General features: G+C 41.2%; 1 protein-coding gene across 1 annotated transcript in view; it reads left to right on the top strand.

The window, feature by feature from the left end:
• The window catches only part of LOC106080378 (uncharacterized), a 30,228-nt gene extending 20,634 nt beyond the window's left edge, over window positions 1-9,594 (top strand). Inside the window, exons 15-17 of the mRNA XM_013241753.2 lie at window positions 1,770-2,375; window positions 3,053-3,289; window positions 7,767-9,594. Coding sequence (XP_013097207.2) covers window positions 1,770-2,375; window positions 3,053-3,289; window positions 7,767-8,990 — 2,067 coding nt within the window. The 3' untranslated portion in view covers window positions 8,991-9,594. The remainder of the gene's footprint in view (window positions 1-1,769; window positions 2,376-3,052; window positions 3,290-7,766) is intronic.
• The last annotated feature ends 8,846 nt before the right edge of the window (window positions 9,595-18,440 follow it).

The following is an 18,440-nucleotide window of genomic DNA, read 5'->3' as shown; positions in this document are numbered from 1 at the left end:
AAAGGGTAGTTATAGTGCCCTTTCTATTGAAAGTGAGTAGTTTTAGTACTCTTTCTTTTGGGAAAAGGTAGTTTTAGTACCCTTTCCTTTGGGAAAGGTAATTTTAGGTTTTACTTTGCGAAAGTGTAGTTTTACTACCCTTTCTTTTGGAAAATTGTGGTTTTAGTACCCTTTAAAATAGGGTAGTTTTAGTACCCTTTCCTTTAAAATGGGTCGTTTTAGTACGCAAGGGGTAGTTTTGATAATCTTTCCTTTAAAAAAGGTTAGTTTTAGTACCCTTTCCTTTGGGGAAGGGTGGTTTTAGTACCCTTTCATTTGAGAATGGCTAGTTTTAGTACCCTTTCATTTGAGAATGGTTAGTTTTAGTACCCTTTCCTTTGACAAAGGGTTGTTCTTACACCCGTTTTAGTACCCTTTCCTTTGGGAAAGAGTAGTTTTAGTGCCCTTTCTTTAAAAAAAAAATAATTTCAGTACCCTTTCTTTTGGGAAAGGGTAGTTCTAGTCTCCTTTCGTTTGGAAAAGGGTAATTTTAGGTTTAGTACCTTTTGCTTTGGGAAAGTGTAGTTTAAGTACCCTTTCTTTTGGAAAAGGATAGTTTTAGTACCCTTTCTTTCAGAAAATGGTTGTTTTTGTACCCTTTCCTTTAAAAAAGGGTAGTTTTAGTACACTTTACTTTAAAAAGGGTCGTTTTAGTACGCTTTCCTTTAAAAAGGAGTAGTTTTGATAACCTTTCCTTTAAAAAAGGTTTGTTTTAGTACCCTTTTCTTTGGGGAAGGGTGGTTTTGGTATCCTTTAATATAGAAAAGGCTAGATTTAGTACCCTTTCCTTTGGGAAAGGGTAGATTTAGTACCATTTTTTTGGGGAAATGGTAGTTTTAGAACCCTTTCCCATGGGAAAGGGTAGCTATAGTACCCTTTCCTTTGTGAAGGTTTGTTTGAATTCCCGTTCCTTTGGGAAGGGTTGTTTGAGTACCCGTTCCTTTGGGAAAGGGTAGTTTGAATATCCATTGTTTTGTGAAAAGTTAATTTTAGTATATGTTTTAGTATATGCCTATATATCATATAGTATATGCCTATATATCAATTTCCCGATTCATGGGGATGACCTGATAAAGCATTTATTACACGATTTCAATGATAGTGAGTACAATAAAATGTATAAGACTTCTCATCAACCTGGCGAATTATGTTTCGAATAGGAATAAATTTGGATATGCTGTGTAGACCATCTTGGGTTGATAATCTACTAATTTTTACCCCAATTTCGACAGAAACTTGATAAGGAGTATATTTATAGTTTTTATTCTTTTTTGTCAGTGATTTGAAAACTCGACAGCTTTGTCGATCTTTACATCACCTTATGATCGTCTCTTTTGTAAAGAAATCATGTAAATTGGTTCATTAGTTTAAAAGTAATAGCCTCAGAATGTTAATGAGTTGAGGTTGAAATGTGACACCCTGTGTTAGCGATACGAGCCACTCTAATGCATTAAATGAAACCCAACATCCTCCTCTACAAAAGTATAGAACATCAGATCAAAAGAGCAAATGTTGTGGGATTATGACTACTGAGTTCCCCAGGCACCACAAAACAGGGAAACGTTAACACAATAGTTTTATTTAAAATACTTATCTTTCCTTTGTATAACATACTGCTCGGATTGGGGCATATGTCCGTTACAGGTTTGGCTAAATCATTTTTTTCGTATTACAGACAAAATACTTTTGCCATTTTTAAATTAAAATATTTTTCTTCTTTACCATTTCAGTTGGTTGTGGACGAAAACGAACGCATGTATACTTGGGGTTCATCTCCACAAGCTCTTCGTTTAGCCAATCAAATAAAACGCAGAGCTAATGCCAAACAAAAGAATGAGGAACAACAGCGTCGTGAAATGAGTAAACGTTTCGAGGAAACCCTGAGTGATAACATAGAAGTTCCCACAATTGATGTTGGTATACCCAGCAGTGTAGTGACGGAAACGGTGCCAGTTGCCACTACATCAGAGGTATTAGTGCCTGCGGTAACCATAACACCACCTGTAGGGGAAACAACTTTAGGCACAACCAGCGATGCAGCTATCACTATAGTCAAAGATGACATCACAAGTATAGCCGAAAAAGTTGTGCCCACTACAACTGCAGTACCAGATATTATTATAGATGATGAAATTGTTGCTGATATACCGGTGGTAAAGACAACAACTAACAGTAGTACTGGTGCTCAGGAAAAAATCGTTATTGAAAGTGAACCAACATCGTCTACATCAACAACAATGCCACAGGCAGCTAACAGTATGATAGATGTGGATCCTTGTGAACACATGACACCGCATTTGGTGGATACATCTGAAGTGGCAGGGCAAATATTGCAGGTAATTGGCAACACTAAACACTGGTTAAGGTTTAGCAATAGGCAAAATGAAACAAAACGGACCTTATACAGGCCCCCCTGCAACAGGCAACTAGTTGTATGATAAATGTGTATCCTTATGAACACATGACACATATTTGGTGGATACATCCGAGGTGGCAGAGCAAATATTACAGATAAGCTGACAATCATTTTCCTTTTTAAGTTGAGAAATTGGCAAAACGAAAGTTAATGGACCTTATCTCGATCCCAACTTTTGCCAAGTATACAGACCCAGGTTGATTCAGAATTATTTCCGGCCAAGGACTACTTTCCCTCAGCAAACTTGCAATGAGATAGCTTTTCATTCTCCTTAGTATTGGGTTGCCCAAAAAGTAATTGCGGATTTTTTAAAAGAAAGTAAATTCATTTTTAATTAAACTTAGAATGAACTTTAATCAAATATACTTTTTTTACACTTTTTTTCTAAAGCAAGCTAAAAGTAGCAGCTGATAACTGACAGAAGAAAGAATGCAATTACAAAGTCACAAGCTGTGAAAAAATTTGTCAACGCCGACTATATGAAAAATCCGCAATTACTTTTTGGGCAACCCAATACATAGATAAAACTTTTTTCGCTTTACAAGTCATTATAGTTTATTTTCCATTATATTTGATCAAATCCAATTCTTTTTTCAGGTTTCCAGTGGCCTTTTCCATTTTGCTTTGATTTCTTCCTCCTGCACTCTTTATACATGGGGTAAAAATCTAGAACATCAACTAGGCACTGAAGATAAGGAGCGTCGGGCTGTTGGTAAGCCTTCACCCATTGATAGTATTGACCGGCCCATGTATGTCGATTGTGGTGCAGATTTCACTCTAGTCATGACAACAGATTTTGTTGTTAAAGCATTTGGTGGCAATTCAAATGGACAGGTGAGTTGAAAGTTACTTGCTTGAAGTAGAATACGAATTTTTCATATCTCATAGAATAGAATAATTTAGCGTTATATATTGACATCGAATCGAATTAACAATGTTGGGACCCACACATTGAACCAATGCTTAGACCAGCACCGGATGGGCCGGGTCAAGGACAGGTGGATAAATTATGGGTTCCAAGATAAAATAATAAGGGATAGGGGGCCACAGGGTAACCTACGGGGAGGATTATACCCCCACTCTTATGGGTAACCACCATAAAAAATTAAATGAAAGCCAAATGAATCTTGAAGATGATATTCGACTGGACTAGATCAAGGGATCAGAATTTTTATCCAGGAAAGAATGCAATCTGCCTGTTTACGAGGAGGACAAGTACTTGGAACGGTCTTGGATCGGAAATTGAACTAAATTTCACTCAGGACCGTTTTTTTTTTTAAAATTCTAAAAGTTAGTTTGTAGGGTCTTTCAATATTTTTTTGTTCACTGCGCTTGCATCACCTGTTGATGCTCATATAGATGATACTCCAACTGATCCACTGCTTACTTAGCACACAACACCTTGCAACGTAGCCATTATGACTGAAGCCCCATAACGAAGTCAAACCAGAGCATGATCGGAAATGCACCAACTCCATGAACCGTTTACGCCTAAATGACTACGACAGATAATGGCGACGTTTCTGGTCAACCGAACAGAATCAAGGTCCGGGGATCTCGCAAATCTATGACAGCCGGTCGTGGGTACTGGATTGATCAAATGGTGGAGTCTTTCATCGACAAAAGCTGCCGCCTCAGTGTACAGCACACTGCTACAACAACAATAACAACTATGTAGACGAACCGTAGGCTTGAAATTAGGTCTCACTCCGAGTATCACTTTAAATACGTTTCTAGCTCTCAAATCTATGACAACCGGTCGTGCATACCGGATTGATCCGATGAAGTCTTTCATCGGGAAAAGCTGCAGCCTCAGTTTACAACACACTGCTGCAACAACAACTATGTAGGCGAATCGTAGGCTCGAAATTGGGTCTCACTCCGAGTATCGATTTAAATAAGTTTCCAGCTCAACAGAAGCCTGACTTGACCAATACTACCATACGCCTCAATAGTTAAGTGGACGCGATGGAGAAGAAGAAATGCCACTTTAAGACGTTATAACAAGTTCAGAGAGCATGTTGTCTTTGCATAAGAGGGGCGATGAGAACAAAGCCATCTAGGTCCCCGACACGGATATGTATGAGCACCACACGGGTTGGAACTTTGAGCTGCGATCTATGTGCTGTTCATCGTTATCATGAGAAACTTAGCTGGGAGCTACAGGGTTCGTCCACAGGTTGCTGATAGTGGAATATTCCATACGGAGTAGCTGCAACTGCAATCGCGGACAATCAGCCATATCGAGTGGAGATTCTCAGTGAGAGGCCGTGCTTAAATACTAATGCCCTATGATACTCGATATGACATGGCGTGTTATTGGCGCCTTTAAATAACATATGGTCAACATGTTCCCGCGGTGATGTTGTTGTTGTAACCTCATTTTCATGTTGAGTTGGGGATCCTCGTCAAGCTCCTGTAGGTGAGAAAGCTCGTTCCGGTCCAAAAGACCGATCGCTGCTGGAACGGGGTCATTGTTTATTTAAAGGCGCCAATAACTCGACTTGTCATATGAAGCGTTATAGGCACTCAGTATTTGTGCAAGAGCCGGTGCCACTCGACCTCTCACTGAGGCTCTCCGCTCGACAATTCTAGATGCTAGAACCTTAGACAAACAGAATAGGTATGAGGCAGCCACTTCAGTCATGAGACCCAAGGCGATGGAAGAAGGGATGAAAAATAGGAGCAGATCATACCATCGAGGCGACGATAAGAGACCTGGATGAATTGGAAGAGGTTTCTTATCGGATACCTTACACGGCAAGTTCTTGGATTGAAGAAGTTGGATAAAAGCTGGAGGACATAGCGGGCCTGGGATTCTTCATTGAGGACCCATGGGCTGAGATCTGTTTTTGACAGCCTGATCCGCCCTACAGGCGGAGATCCGGCCGATCACGCAATGCGTGAGGTGGTATAGTGTTAACGCGAAGACGTCCAGTGGGAACATTTTTACGGACTGTAAACTGGTCATCGGGAAAATCAGAACGGTAAGGTCACCGTCAGTCTAGGAGCGTAAAAAGAAAATTAACGCCTTCTCTGAGGATGCCCGACCACAATGTTTGGGTGTCGAGTAAGTAGTAAGGGAGAACGAACGGGCACACTCGTAATTTTTCATACATATTACAGCTCGTGATCATATTCTATGCTTTCTATTCAAAGAATAGGATAGCAAAAAACTTATAAAAAGTTAGGCAAAACACTTTGACTGGCATGGTGGATCGCGATTTCTGATACGCCATGTATCTTCATCAACACCTTTGTCAAGTTGATTAATGTGCTCTACATACCCAACGACTATTGAGTACAGTGTAGAGCAGGCTTTTGTTTTGAAACAGTGCTCAATAAGTCCTCAAACTCTCCTTAGCGCAGTAAGAGAGGAAAGCCTTACTTTCCACTATTCCGATACAAATTAATCATCAATGCTATGAACAACAAACAAATCAACATTGGCAAACTCTTTTTGTTGTGCATTTAAACATTCATTGAATGACATTGCAAGTGCCTTTTGTGCTTAGGTCACATTGACCTACAGGCCGGCTTGTTTGGTTTGTCTATTTGCTCTCTTTTATTTTGATTTTTAAAATCTTTTCGTGATTTTTCGCCCTCGACTGTAGCGGATCTCTCAAGATTATGGTTGAACAGTTCAAAATTCACCTGTTCTGGGTGGCCGGGCCACAGAGATATCTCAGCCTACAGGCACTTGTAGAGCAGATTACTTGTGAGACTATGAACTAGCTTTCATATTCCAGGGGAACTGGAATCTGTGGGTGTGTCTCTAGCGATATGTAAGCTAGGTTTCAGGCCCGGGATCAGGCCCGAAAGACAGATGGTCCAAAAGAGGCGTTGTGAACATTCCAAAATTATGTAGCCTAATCTAGTCTTGAAGAGGTCTACCACATCTCTGGTCAGTCATTGTGTCCGTGATGACAGATCACTGTCTGATCGGAAAACATACTGACAGACTGAAGGTTGCAAGTAACGACTTCTGCAGAAACTGTAAGTGTGTGTGTCCCGCACTGGAAGTTAGAAAGAGTTCCAATTTAGGTTCTCATTCGTAGGATGTGAACATTCGTAAGTTTTTAGGCTTTTTAAAGCTATCTGGGTTGTTCATTCGGTATCACAATGGACGAAAACGTAGTCTGGTGGCAGACTGCCACTTAAACCTAACCTAGAACTTAAGAAGGAAATTAACGCCTTATATGATGATGACACTTTCCTGATCCTTTGGAAGCCTGGCCAAAGGGAATAAGGGCCGGAGGACTGCAATCGATAAACCTGATGAATGTGAAGCCTTTCACGACGGGATAGGTGTTGGGAGACCACCGCGCATATAGCCAAGTCATGCAGTGAAATGGTCGAAAAGACGGCGAACAGCATAGGAGGGGATCCGGATAGTGAGAAGAGGCTACTACTGAAGGAAATTAGGCAGGAAATCATTGTGTCTTTCGGTATCATAGAAGCACTACGAGCGCACTTGTGCAGAATAGGTGCGGCAAGTGACAACGTGTATACCCGGATTTTTCATCAATGCCTAGGCCACCATAGCGCAGAGGTTAGCATGTCCGCCTATGACCCTGAACGCTTGAAGTCAAATCCTGGCGAGAACATTCGAAAAAATTTTCTGTGATGGTTATCCCCCTCTAATGCTGTCGAAATTTGTGAGGTACTATGCCATGTAAAAACTTCTCCTCAAAGAGGTGTCGCACTGCGCACGCCGTTCGAACTCAGCTATAAATAGGAGGATTCTTATCATTGCGCCTAAACTTTAATCGGACAGCAATCGTTGATATATGAGAAGCTAGAGAAGTTAGTGGTATGTTAATGGGAAAATTTGCATTTGTCCGTATTTTCGAGGTATAGAGTAAAGAACGATTATGGAGCTGCATTTTTTGGGTTACTTGACGATTGTTGTTGTTGTAGCAGTGTTTTGTATACTGAGGCGGAAGCCCTTGCCGATGAAGGACTCCATCGGATCCATCCGGTTTGTACAACCGGCTGCCATGGGATTGCTTGACGGTTGTTGTTGTTGTAGCAGTGTGTTATACACTGAGGCGGCAGCCCTTGCCGATGAAGAACTCCATCGGGTCAATCCGGTACGTACAACCGGCTGCCTGGGAGAGCGCCCCAGTGCTCGGGGTAGAGAGCTCGGATTACCAGTCCGGATGCATGGATTTGATTTCTACCAGAGTCTTTGGTATCACATTGGGCAACCATTGTCTAAGTGAGCCTGATTTCAGACTGCCCCTTAGTCCAAAATAACATCTCTTTTCCAACCTTACCTAACCTTTTCATATTTCTATTCTCTTTTCAGTGTGGTCGTGATTTGGGTGCCTGCATAGATAACAAAATGAAACAGCGTGTAGTTTGCCTGCCCACCACCAAACGTCTAATGCGCTTCGAAAGCCAGTGTGTTGAAGTTCCCGTGGAAATAAATCTACCAAGACCTCGCATTCGTTTGGATTATGAGCCTGTGCGCTATCTAAAGACCATACCCAGATACAAATGTTATTTCCTGCAAGAGGCTGAAATCGATTTTGAGCAATGTCCCGATATGGCTTCGAGTTCAGCTAATCAAATATCCGGCCAGGAATCAGATGATATGATTTCCTCTTTGGAAAATATCAGTCAAAATGAGGTGTCATCATTGCAAATGTCACCCAATGTGCCGCTACTGGCAGCCGAGCATCTATTGGATCCCAATCAATTAACCGCCAACAGTTCTTATGAATGCTCGCCGGACGAACAAAGCTATGCGCGTTTACCGAATGTCTACAATGCTTCCAGCATAACTGACAATGGCAATAGTGGGGGCAATGGTTCTGGCCTGCTAAATCTTAAGGCCCAAGAAGGTTCTGCTGAGGCGGAAGGCCAAGAACTAAAAAATGGCAGCGAAGAGAGCGAGGAATTGCAGCAATTATGCCACTACATACACTATTGTCTATACATCTTCCATGGCCTGTATAGTCCGGACAAGGTGCGAGAGTTTTCCAAAGATCGCCTAGAATATCGCATACGTACTTTAATGTTAAATTTCAAATTTGTCGATGCTTTTGAGCTGTGTTTGCGCAGTGTGAACAATGCCAGTTGTGCCCTCAAAATTTTTGAATATTTCTCCAAAGATACTGGCTATGTGCCCTTGCGCCGAGCTGACCTGAGGTTTCTTATCTACTATCTGCTGCAACATTTTATGGAACGCAACTATGATATAACACAGTGTGAGAACTTCTTTTTGGCCGATTTGGACTACTATTTGCTGGAATTGGCCTATGTGCTGTATTTCAATAACAACAATACCGAACTCGAACAAAATCTCAATGAGAAATTCAAGAATCTTATAGCACGCAGTGGTGATCCCTATCAACTGCAAGGCGAAGATCTTAATCAACAGCAGCAAATCGGCGCCACCGAGACCGAGGCGGAAGTGCATCATCTTGCCACACACAAACTACAGGACACCGATGTGATATTTGAATTGTTGAGTGTGAAATTTAAAACCATCATTTGTCAGCGTCTGTTAAAGTTTTGTAATACATAATCGTTTACTTTGTCAACGCATCGCCATTGCCATCATCGTAAGCAGCATGGTGATCGACATCAACAGCATTATCATCGTTTTTATCATATACGCCTTTAGAACAGCGATTTTTATTTTGCGATGTCGTTCATCGTTTTTGTTTTTCTTTTTTTTTGTCTTATGTTAATACATTTTTTTGTATTTGTTTTTCTTTTTTTCTATAGTTTTTATGGGTATTCATTTTTGTTTTGTTTTAATTTTTATATTATTTTTATTATGTATAATTGTTTTATTTTTTCTTGTTTTTTTTTATTTTATTTTATCCCACTCATCCCCATCAATATATTTAATATGCATACACTAACATACATACAAACATATATATTATATACATATTACAAAAATATTTATTAAATGATGTTATTTTGTTGTATTAGTTTTAAATTATTCGTTTTTTTTCTCATTTGTAGAAAGTATTTTTTAAACAAAAATCTTCACGGCATATCTATTTTATTTGTTCGAATTCATATGAAATCATTTTGAGTTGATTAAATTGAAAGAAAAAAAAACATTGTTTTTAAACTTATACTTTTAATAAATTTTTTTGGCGAGTCCATAGACACAATTTATAGACATTATTCACCTGAAGCAATTATTCCTGCTGGTACCCGAGATCAAACATTTTAGCCATTCCATCACTTAATTTTAAGGATCTAGCAAAGCCTTTTTGCATTACTACAAACAAATTTTTCGCCGGCGGCGCTTTTTCCCATAAAAACAAGGCAAATATTGGGCGGCGGCGCCATTTTCAAGTAAAAACCAATTTTTCTATAAAATCATTGGTTGACGCTCCCGGCAGCAGCAGTAAATTCATTGTGCTTGAAAAGGTACCAAATTGGTCGCAGAGGTGCTACGATACTCCTCGGCTGGGAAAAAGTACTGAAAAACGTACTAAAGTACTTTTCAGACATCAGCAGTAAATTCATTGTGCTTCAATTGGTACCAAATTGGACCGATTTGGCTGTAATGTAGCACATGGAGTTTTGATATCACTTCCAACGACTATGCTATGTATGATTCAAATCAGTTCATAATCTGGTATAGCTGGCACATAAACCGATCTTGGATCTTGACTTCTTGGGCCGCTAGAGGGCGCAATTCTCATCCGATTTGGCTAAAATTTAGCAGCTACATAAACCGATCTTGGATCTTGACTTCTTGAGCCGCTAGAGGGCGCAACTCTTATCCGATTTTGCTGTAATTTAGCACATGGTGTTTTGATATCACTTCCAACGACTATGCTGAGTATGATTCAAATCAGTTCATAATCTGGTATAGCTGACGCCATTCCCAGTCCATAGCATTTCCTGTAAGGAGGTAATATCTCCCTTGTACTTCTCTAATACATCCGCCAGCGCGTGTATACTTCACCTTCCCTATAAAGAGTGCAGACATTCCAGGTGCAGATCCGCAAATCATGGTCCTTTTTCGTTTGCGTGGACCGTCAACGCTCTGGGGGTCCGTTTTTACTATTCCTTTGTTTCCCATAGTAGTTTTCATAGTTTTCCGGGGGCGGGTTACTGACCCAGCGCCCCAAACGCGCGGGTTTTGTGGCCGCTTGCTCCAAGATCCGACGGTCGCCGCCAGCCGCCCCTAACCTGGGAACAGACGCTGATGTTGGCCATTGGTTATTTGAAGGCGCCAATAATTCGCCTTGTCATCACAAGTATCATTGGCACTCAGTATTTAATTAAGAGCCAGTGCCACCTGACTCCTCTCTGAGACTCTCCTCTCGAAAGTCGCTGACTGCCAGCGGCCGCATTTGAAGCACAATGAATTTACTGCTACGATACTCCTCGGGTGGGAAAAAGTACTGAAAAACGTTCTAAAGTACTTTTCAGACTTTTCCTGCATCATATTCGTGTTCATGGGGTCGTTTTAGGGCATGCAAATTTCATTTTTCCAATTTTAGGCCGGTACGCAGCTATAACAAAATTTTCGTTGTCTATGAAATGCATTGAGTTACTTTTCAGACTTGTCCATCCCTGCATCATATTCCTGTTCCTGGGGTCGTTTTAGGGCATGCAAATTTAATTTTTCCAATTTTAGGCCGGTACGGAGCTATAACAAAATTTTCGTTGTCTAGGAAATGCATTGATATTTTCGGTTTGCTTTGCGACATTTTAAGTAGATTGGTCACACGTCTGTATCGTATTTTGTCACCATATATGTGCTATTGGATATTTCGTTAGAGCTGCATACCGGGCTTTATTTCAAAATAAACGTCACTCGTTTCGTTTACGGCATTATCGAGGTATTACCAATTGCTGCTGTCCATCTCAGAGTTAGAGTTTTTAATTTTCTCTATTTCTTTCCTGGGTATACAGGGCTATTGGAGGCCACCGTAGCGCAGAGGTTAGCATGTCCGCCAATGAGGCCGAACGCCTGGGTTCAAATCCTGGCAGGAACATCAGAACATTTTTCAGCGGGGGTGTTCCCTCCTAATGCTGGGAACGTTTGTGAGGTACTATGCCATGTAAAACTTCTCTTCAAAAGAGGTGTCGCTCTGCGGCACGCCGTTCGGATTCGGCTATAAAAAGGAGGTTCCTTATCGTTGAGTTTAAAATTGAATTGGACAGCACTCATTGATTTGTTCCTTAATGTTCAAATTTTCAATACAGCTGTATCGAGACTTGATACCATCCGACAGTGATACCAAAAATTTAACAGCAAAAAGCGTTACATAAGCTGTGCAAATGCAAATCTGCCCATTAACATTCCATTAAAGAATAGGGTAAAAAAAGAGTAAACTTTTGTTTTAAAAAAGAATAAAATGGCACTAACTTCAATTTTATGAAAATTTTTCAAATTGCTCTAAAGTTTTAACTAAAACTCATGGCTTAGCAACAAAATTTTTCTTGGAATTAGACAAAAGTATAGAAAGATCACATCGTGTGCACGATTTAACGCAAAATAACGAGGCGCTGCCATCGAATGTTTTCGCTTTGGCCGTTTAGCTGATGAATTGGTTAGAATTCCAGAAAAAAATGTTAGTTGTAGTTTCCCCATCATTCGGTAGTGGTTTTCCTTTCGTTAGTGATATACTCAGCCATTTCAGAATTATCTATGAAGAGGTGTCGTTAAGCAGTACACCGTTCGGGCTCAGCAAAAAGTGGTTCCTGATCATAGGGTTAATTTAATTGATTTAATTTAATTGCAACGCTTAAAAAGCGACAACAAAAACCTCATATTTACAAAAAAGGGTAAAAAGCTCTAAATGGAAATGCAAAAAGCTTCCACTCAGTGCCTTTTTCTCGTTTAGCACTAGGTGTTTACCTTCTCGGGCTTTTGGTGACCTAAAACGCACTATTTGTAGAATGAAAAACACTAATTTGGCAACCTTGGTCGCTGACTCTCTTTAGATCTTTTCAAATGATGCAGTTAGTGCCTTCGGAAAACGACCCATGGTTAGGTAGGTTGAAGGACATGCGCAAACGCAGTTGCCAACCGCTTCACTTGGAGACCGCAACAATTGAAAAAGCGACCGCTCAGTGCCTTTTTTTTTGTTTGGCACTAGGTGGTACCTTTTCCGGCTTTTGGTGACTTGTTACTGTCTTCGGTAGCCCACCCGTGCTTAGGTAAGGTTGAAGGACACGCATCTGGCAACCGCAGTTGCCAACCGCTTCACTCAAAGACCCCTGATCCATTGTGTTCGTTCTAGAAAGAAATTAAATAGGAGCGACGAAAGCCATTAGCAAAATACAATATATAAAAAAATAAAACAGCGGGCATTGAGACTGAAAAAAGTCTCACCGACTAGAGGACCGTCCTGTCAGCCATCCCAACAATTACAGAAGTCCAGAATGACTTGCATGTCAAAATACTGTAGAGAGCACAGTGAAGAGAAAAGGCTCACTCACAATCATGGGGCCGAATTACCGCATACATGATCGAATGCGCTTTCGTATCGGATGAAATTTTATCTCGTATTTAATGGATGTTATCTAAATTGTATATATATTTTTAAGTAAAAATTTTTAAAAGTAATGATAGATTTTAGCAATTTCCTTTCAATACATAATTCACAATAGAGAGATTTCGAACGATTTTACCCGTTCACGTATGTGGTGATTCGGCCCTTGCTCCTTCTTCCCATCATCGCGGCGCATTGGCAAGGCAGATGCTCAACTGTGTCCTTCTTATATCCACATCTTCCCTAGCCTATCGCCATGTCAGCGACCTGACATCACAGTGGCCGGTCAGCAATAATCCAAGGTCAAGCATCTCCAGTTCTAGAACAGTCGACGTCCTCGTTCTGAAGAACCTTGGCAGCCCTGCAGCTTGCAACACCAAACCACGCCGAGTCTACATGTTCGACATAGTACTAATCCACCATCCCAAGTAGCCAACAAAGAGGGGGATTCTCCTAGGCGTCGCACACCATAAGTCCATCGGCGACCCAAAACTGGACAGCACGTCAGCCGTTTCGTTCCTAATCAGCCCAAGGCAGCCGGTTGTACGTACCGGATTGACCCGATGAAGTCTTTCTTCGGCAAGGGCTGCCGCCTCAATGTACAACATACTGCAACAACAACCAAAGCTCCCTCCCGGGGTAGACAACCTTCTGGTCGCGTGTGTCATGTAGTCGTCACACGCCGGCAAACTTCCGCAGAACAAACGAATGCCCGAAATCCAAATAGCGCCATGTCCCTGACTTCCTTAATCTGATGCCATAATATCGATTCAATCTGCAAGGACGAACACCATGTGTTCCCTTGTGACTTGTAGCATTGTGCTGCACACTAAGGGGAAGCCCTTGCCGATGAAGGATCCCATCGGGTCAATCCGGTAGTACATCCAGCTGCAAAAGGAATGGCACTCTTGTGAGTAGTGTACAATACCTTTTCACACCAGCATCAGGATAATAAAAATACCACACGATAAAATGTCTTCCTGTCCGAAACTGAATTAACCAGGTCTGATAGGACCCAATTATCATATTGAATTTAGATTTTTATCATTTACACAGTACGCTCGAGAGTATGTTGTAGTATTTCCTGTGATTGACACAATACTGTCTTGTGTACGGGACATAGTTTACTTAGATTCTATTTATCGAGTATGCGTACTTCTATTCAAATCGCACATACGAGCCGATGCATACGCCGTAACATCGTATCGCCTCCGATCTAAAATAGTTCAGCTGTTAACCCATCGAATCCAACTGTCTTGTTGTCATTCTGACTAGGCGCTATACATTCCTAATCATTATCAGGAATTGGTTCTGTGGCATCCTTATCGCCAGTAAGGCGAGGTGGCGATCCTCGTCAAGCTCCTGTAGGTGAGGATGCTCGTTTCGGACAAAAGAACCGTTCGCCGCTGGAACAGGGTGGCCACTGGGTATTTAAAGGCGCCATTAACTCGCCTTGTCATATCGAACATCAGCTAGGCTTCTCGTGACAGCATTGAACACCACACAAATTTGATCTCAATGTTCCAGCCTGTGTGGTGCTTACAGCTATCCCTTGCCGAGCCAGTATCTAAATAGTTGTTGTAGCCACATTTTCATATGGAGGCGGCGATCCTCGTCAAGCTCCTATAGGTGAGCAAGTTCGTTCCGGTCCAATAGAACGATCGGCGCGTGGAACATGGTGTCCATTAGTTATTTAAAGGCGACAATAACTCACTTTGTCTTATGGAGAATTATAGGGACTTAGTATTTATGTCGGTGCCGTCCGACCTTTCACTGAGACTCTCTGTTCGATACTGCTGATTGTCCGCGACTGCCATTGCAGCTACTCCATATGAAGCATTCCACCATCCGTCCCCTGTGGACACGCCCGCTAGCTCGCCGCTAAGCTTTTCGTGACAGCGAAGAACTCAAAAATTTCAACCTCTGTGGTGCTCAGAGCTATCCCATGCCGGGATGTTAACAGTGTATTGAGAACGTTGCAACTTGGATGGGGTTTGTTCACAGTTATTTGGTTGTAAGTCGAGTAGGATTGGCTGGACCGATAAACAGATGTGTCGCGTGGCCCTTAGTGATGGATGAAAGATTAGTTCCTTTTGTCTGGTGGTATATTCTGGCCATTTTATGTTGAATGCATTCTTGAAATGAATCAATTCGTTCCACTTAGTTTGAGGGTGTTACGATCAGTAATGATGCGGACAGTATTGACAGTATTTCAGTTGAATTTCCACAAAAAGCACCTAAATCTTAGAAAGTTTTCTTCGTTTCTATGCTTAAAATGAGATAAAACTGTCCACAGTTTCTTAATGGGGTGTTGTTGTTGTAGCCACACTGCATCAGCACAGAACCTTGGCCCGCGGTTGATCTCTATTGCTGCTCGGACTAGTAAGACTCGGAACAGGCTACCCTGAAGGAGGAAGAGATTGCTGGGAAGGCTGACTTGAATAAAAGGTATTTAGGAGTTGAAGACGAAACTTGTATTATAACTTGTAGCCAAGGCGCAGGGGCCGTCTACCCCGAACCCAGAAAAAAACTGCCAAAAGTTACATGTAAGTAGAATGGGTCAACATGGAAGGGCCAACAAAAAGGGAACATGGGCAAACTTCTCGCATATTAATGAGCGCTTACCGATTCAAGTTTTAAGTTCAATTATAAGGGGCCTTCTTTTTAAAGCCGAGTATGAACTACGTGGTGCGACACCTCTTTGTAGAGAAGTTTTCACATGGCATAGTACCTCACAACTATCGCCGGCAATACGAGCGGATAACCACCGCTGAAAATTTTTTGATGTTCTCGCCAGGATTCGAACCCAGATATTCAGTGTCTTAGGCGAGCTATGGTGGCTGCTTGAATAAGGTGAGCGAAAATTCTCTAGTACTTTGCGATAATGGTTTCTTTACCCATTTTTCCCCGTTATTAAAGGTATTTTTATACCCTCCACCGAAGGATGGGGGTATATTAATTTTGTCATTCCGTTTGCAACACACCGACCCTATAAAGTATATATATTCTTTATCAGCGTACAAATCTAAGACGATCTAGCCATGTCCATCCTTCTGTCTGTTGAAATAAGGCTACAGTCTTTAAAAATAGAAATATTGAGCTGAAACTTTGCGCAGATTCTTTTTTTGTCCATAAGCAGGTTAAGTTCGATCGGTTAGACCGATCCGCCGATTTAGGGTCTTAGGCCCATAAAAGCCACATTTATTATCAGATTTTGCTGAAATTTGGGACAATGAGTTGTGTTAGACCCTTCGACATCTTTCTTTAGTTTGGCTCAGATCGATCCAGATATATAGTTGACATATAGACCGATCTCTCGATTTAAGGTTTTGGACTATAAAAGGCGTATTTATTGTCCGATGTCGTCGAAATTTGGGACAGTGCGTTATGTCAAGCCCCTCGACATATTTCTGCAATTTGGCCTAGATCGATCAAGATTTGCATATAGCTGCCATATAGACCAACCTCTCGATCTAAGGCTTTGGGCCTATAAAAGGAGCATTTATTGTCCGTTGTCGTCGAAATTTGGGACAGTGGTTCAGATCGGTTTATTTAAAAAAAAAATTATTTTCATAATATGACTTTTGCCGCTGTTTTACGATTTCTTCCCATAGTGCATTGTTGAGCAATTGACTCCACTCTTAGCCATTGCGTCTGCACTCCGGTTTCCATTATGACTCCCTTGAGTCCAGGAACCCACCCAAGGTTAAAAACGTTTACACGCCATTGCTTCTAGATTTGCTCAACATTTGTGATTTTTTAGAACTAGCTACTAGAGTATTTCATTAGCAATATCCGATTCAGCTGAAATATTTCCCGCTACATATTTAAATAGTATACCATTATTAACTTATTCCACGTAACTTACCATGGCGAAACAATTAAAGGTGGTCTCATTTGTACAACAACCACAAATCATATGCTGCAATCCGCCATCTTGCCATAAAGCTGATCGACGTTTTGCCAACACACACAAAGAAATTTGTGTGCATGTGGTCATACGTGTGCGTACATGAGCAGAGAATATGCGAGAAAGAAGATAATAGAAAAGAGAATGCAACAAAAATATGACTTCTTTATACCGTCAAACCTTGCCGGCTGTTAACAGCTGTTCGCGTGAGACCAGCTTTTTAAATCCGCCTTGGTAACTTTAATTGGCTACGACAGAACATTTGTTCCACTAGCCGAAAGTAGAATAGCGTTCCAAGCGCCTCGATCTTCTGCGCTTATTCTAAAATCAAGTTTCGAGGAGTCTCCCACCACTTGATCTTTCCATAGGGCTTTTGGTCTTCCCGGTTTGCGTGTACCACCGTGTTTGCCTTCAAAAGACTTTTTGCTGGAGCTTCTTCATCCATTCTGACAACATGACCTACCCAACACAGGCGTTGTATTTTGATGCGTGTAACTACGCTATCGTCGTCATACAGCTCGTGGTTCATACGTCGCCTATATTCTCCATTAACGCAAACTCGTCCAAATATTAGGTTGCCCAAAAAGTAATTACGGATTTTTTTAAAAGAAAGTAAATGCATTTTTAAAAAAACTTAGAATGAACTTTAATCAAATATAGTTTTTTTACACTTTTTTTCTAAGGCAAGCTAAAAGTAGCAGCTGATAACTGACAGAAGAAAGAATGCAATTACAGAGTCACAAGCTGTGAAAAAATTTGTCAACGCCGACTATATGAAAAATCCGCAATTACTTTTTGGGCAACCCAATATTTTACGAAGAATCTTTCTCTCAAATACTCCAAGCACTGCCTCATCTGCTTTCACAAGTACCCATGCCTCAGAACACGGATAGTATCAGTGTCTTGTATAGAGTAATCTTTATCTGTCGAGAGGTGCGCTTGTCTCTAAACTGCCTACTTAGTCGAAAGTAGCATCTGTTTGCCAGTATTATTATCCGCTTTATCTCAAAACTAGTGTCGTTCCTTTAGGTTACGGCGGTGCCGAGGAAGTTAAAGTTGCTCACTTTCTCAAAATTGTGGTTCCCAACTTTCTCCATTTTCTTTATCTGCTCGGTTGTCCAAGGCGTTTTGGGATTTGAAACCATCCATTTCGTCTTAACTCCATTTACTGCCAACGTAACTAAATTCATATTCATATTAAGGAGGTCATTGTATCGCATAGGTAAGCCTGACCCCCTATGACGCCGAACGCCTGTGTTCAAATCCCGACGTGAATATCACAAAAATTTGCAGAGGTGGTTATGCTCTTATTTATGCTGGCTACATTTGCAAGGTATACTCTCCCGAAAATTGGGACAGTTAGTTGTGTTAGGCCCTTCGACATTTCTCTTCAATTTGGCCCAGATCGGTTCAGATTTGAATATAGCTGTCATATAGACCGATCTCTCGATTTAAGGTTTTGCGCCCATAAAATGCGCATTTATTGTCCGATGTCGCTGAAATTTGGGACAGTGAGTTGTGTTAGGCTCTTCGACATTTTTCTGCAATTTGTCCCAAGTCAGTCCAGATTTGGATATAGCTGCCATAA

Source organism: Stomoxys calcitrans, chromosome 2, assembly GCF_963082655.1.
Source record: "Stomoxys calcitrans chromosome 2, idStoCalc2.1, whole genome shotgun sequence".
Lineage (NCBI taxonomy): Eukaryota > Metazoa > Arthropoda > Insecta > Diptera > Muscidae > Stomoxys > Stomoxys calcitrans.
The sequence above is the reverse complement of the archived record's forward strand: the minus strand, read 5'-3'. Positions and strand labels throughout refer to the sequence as shown.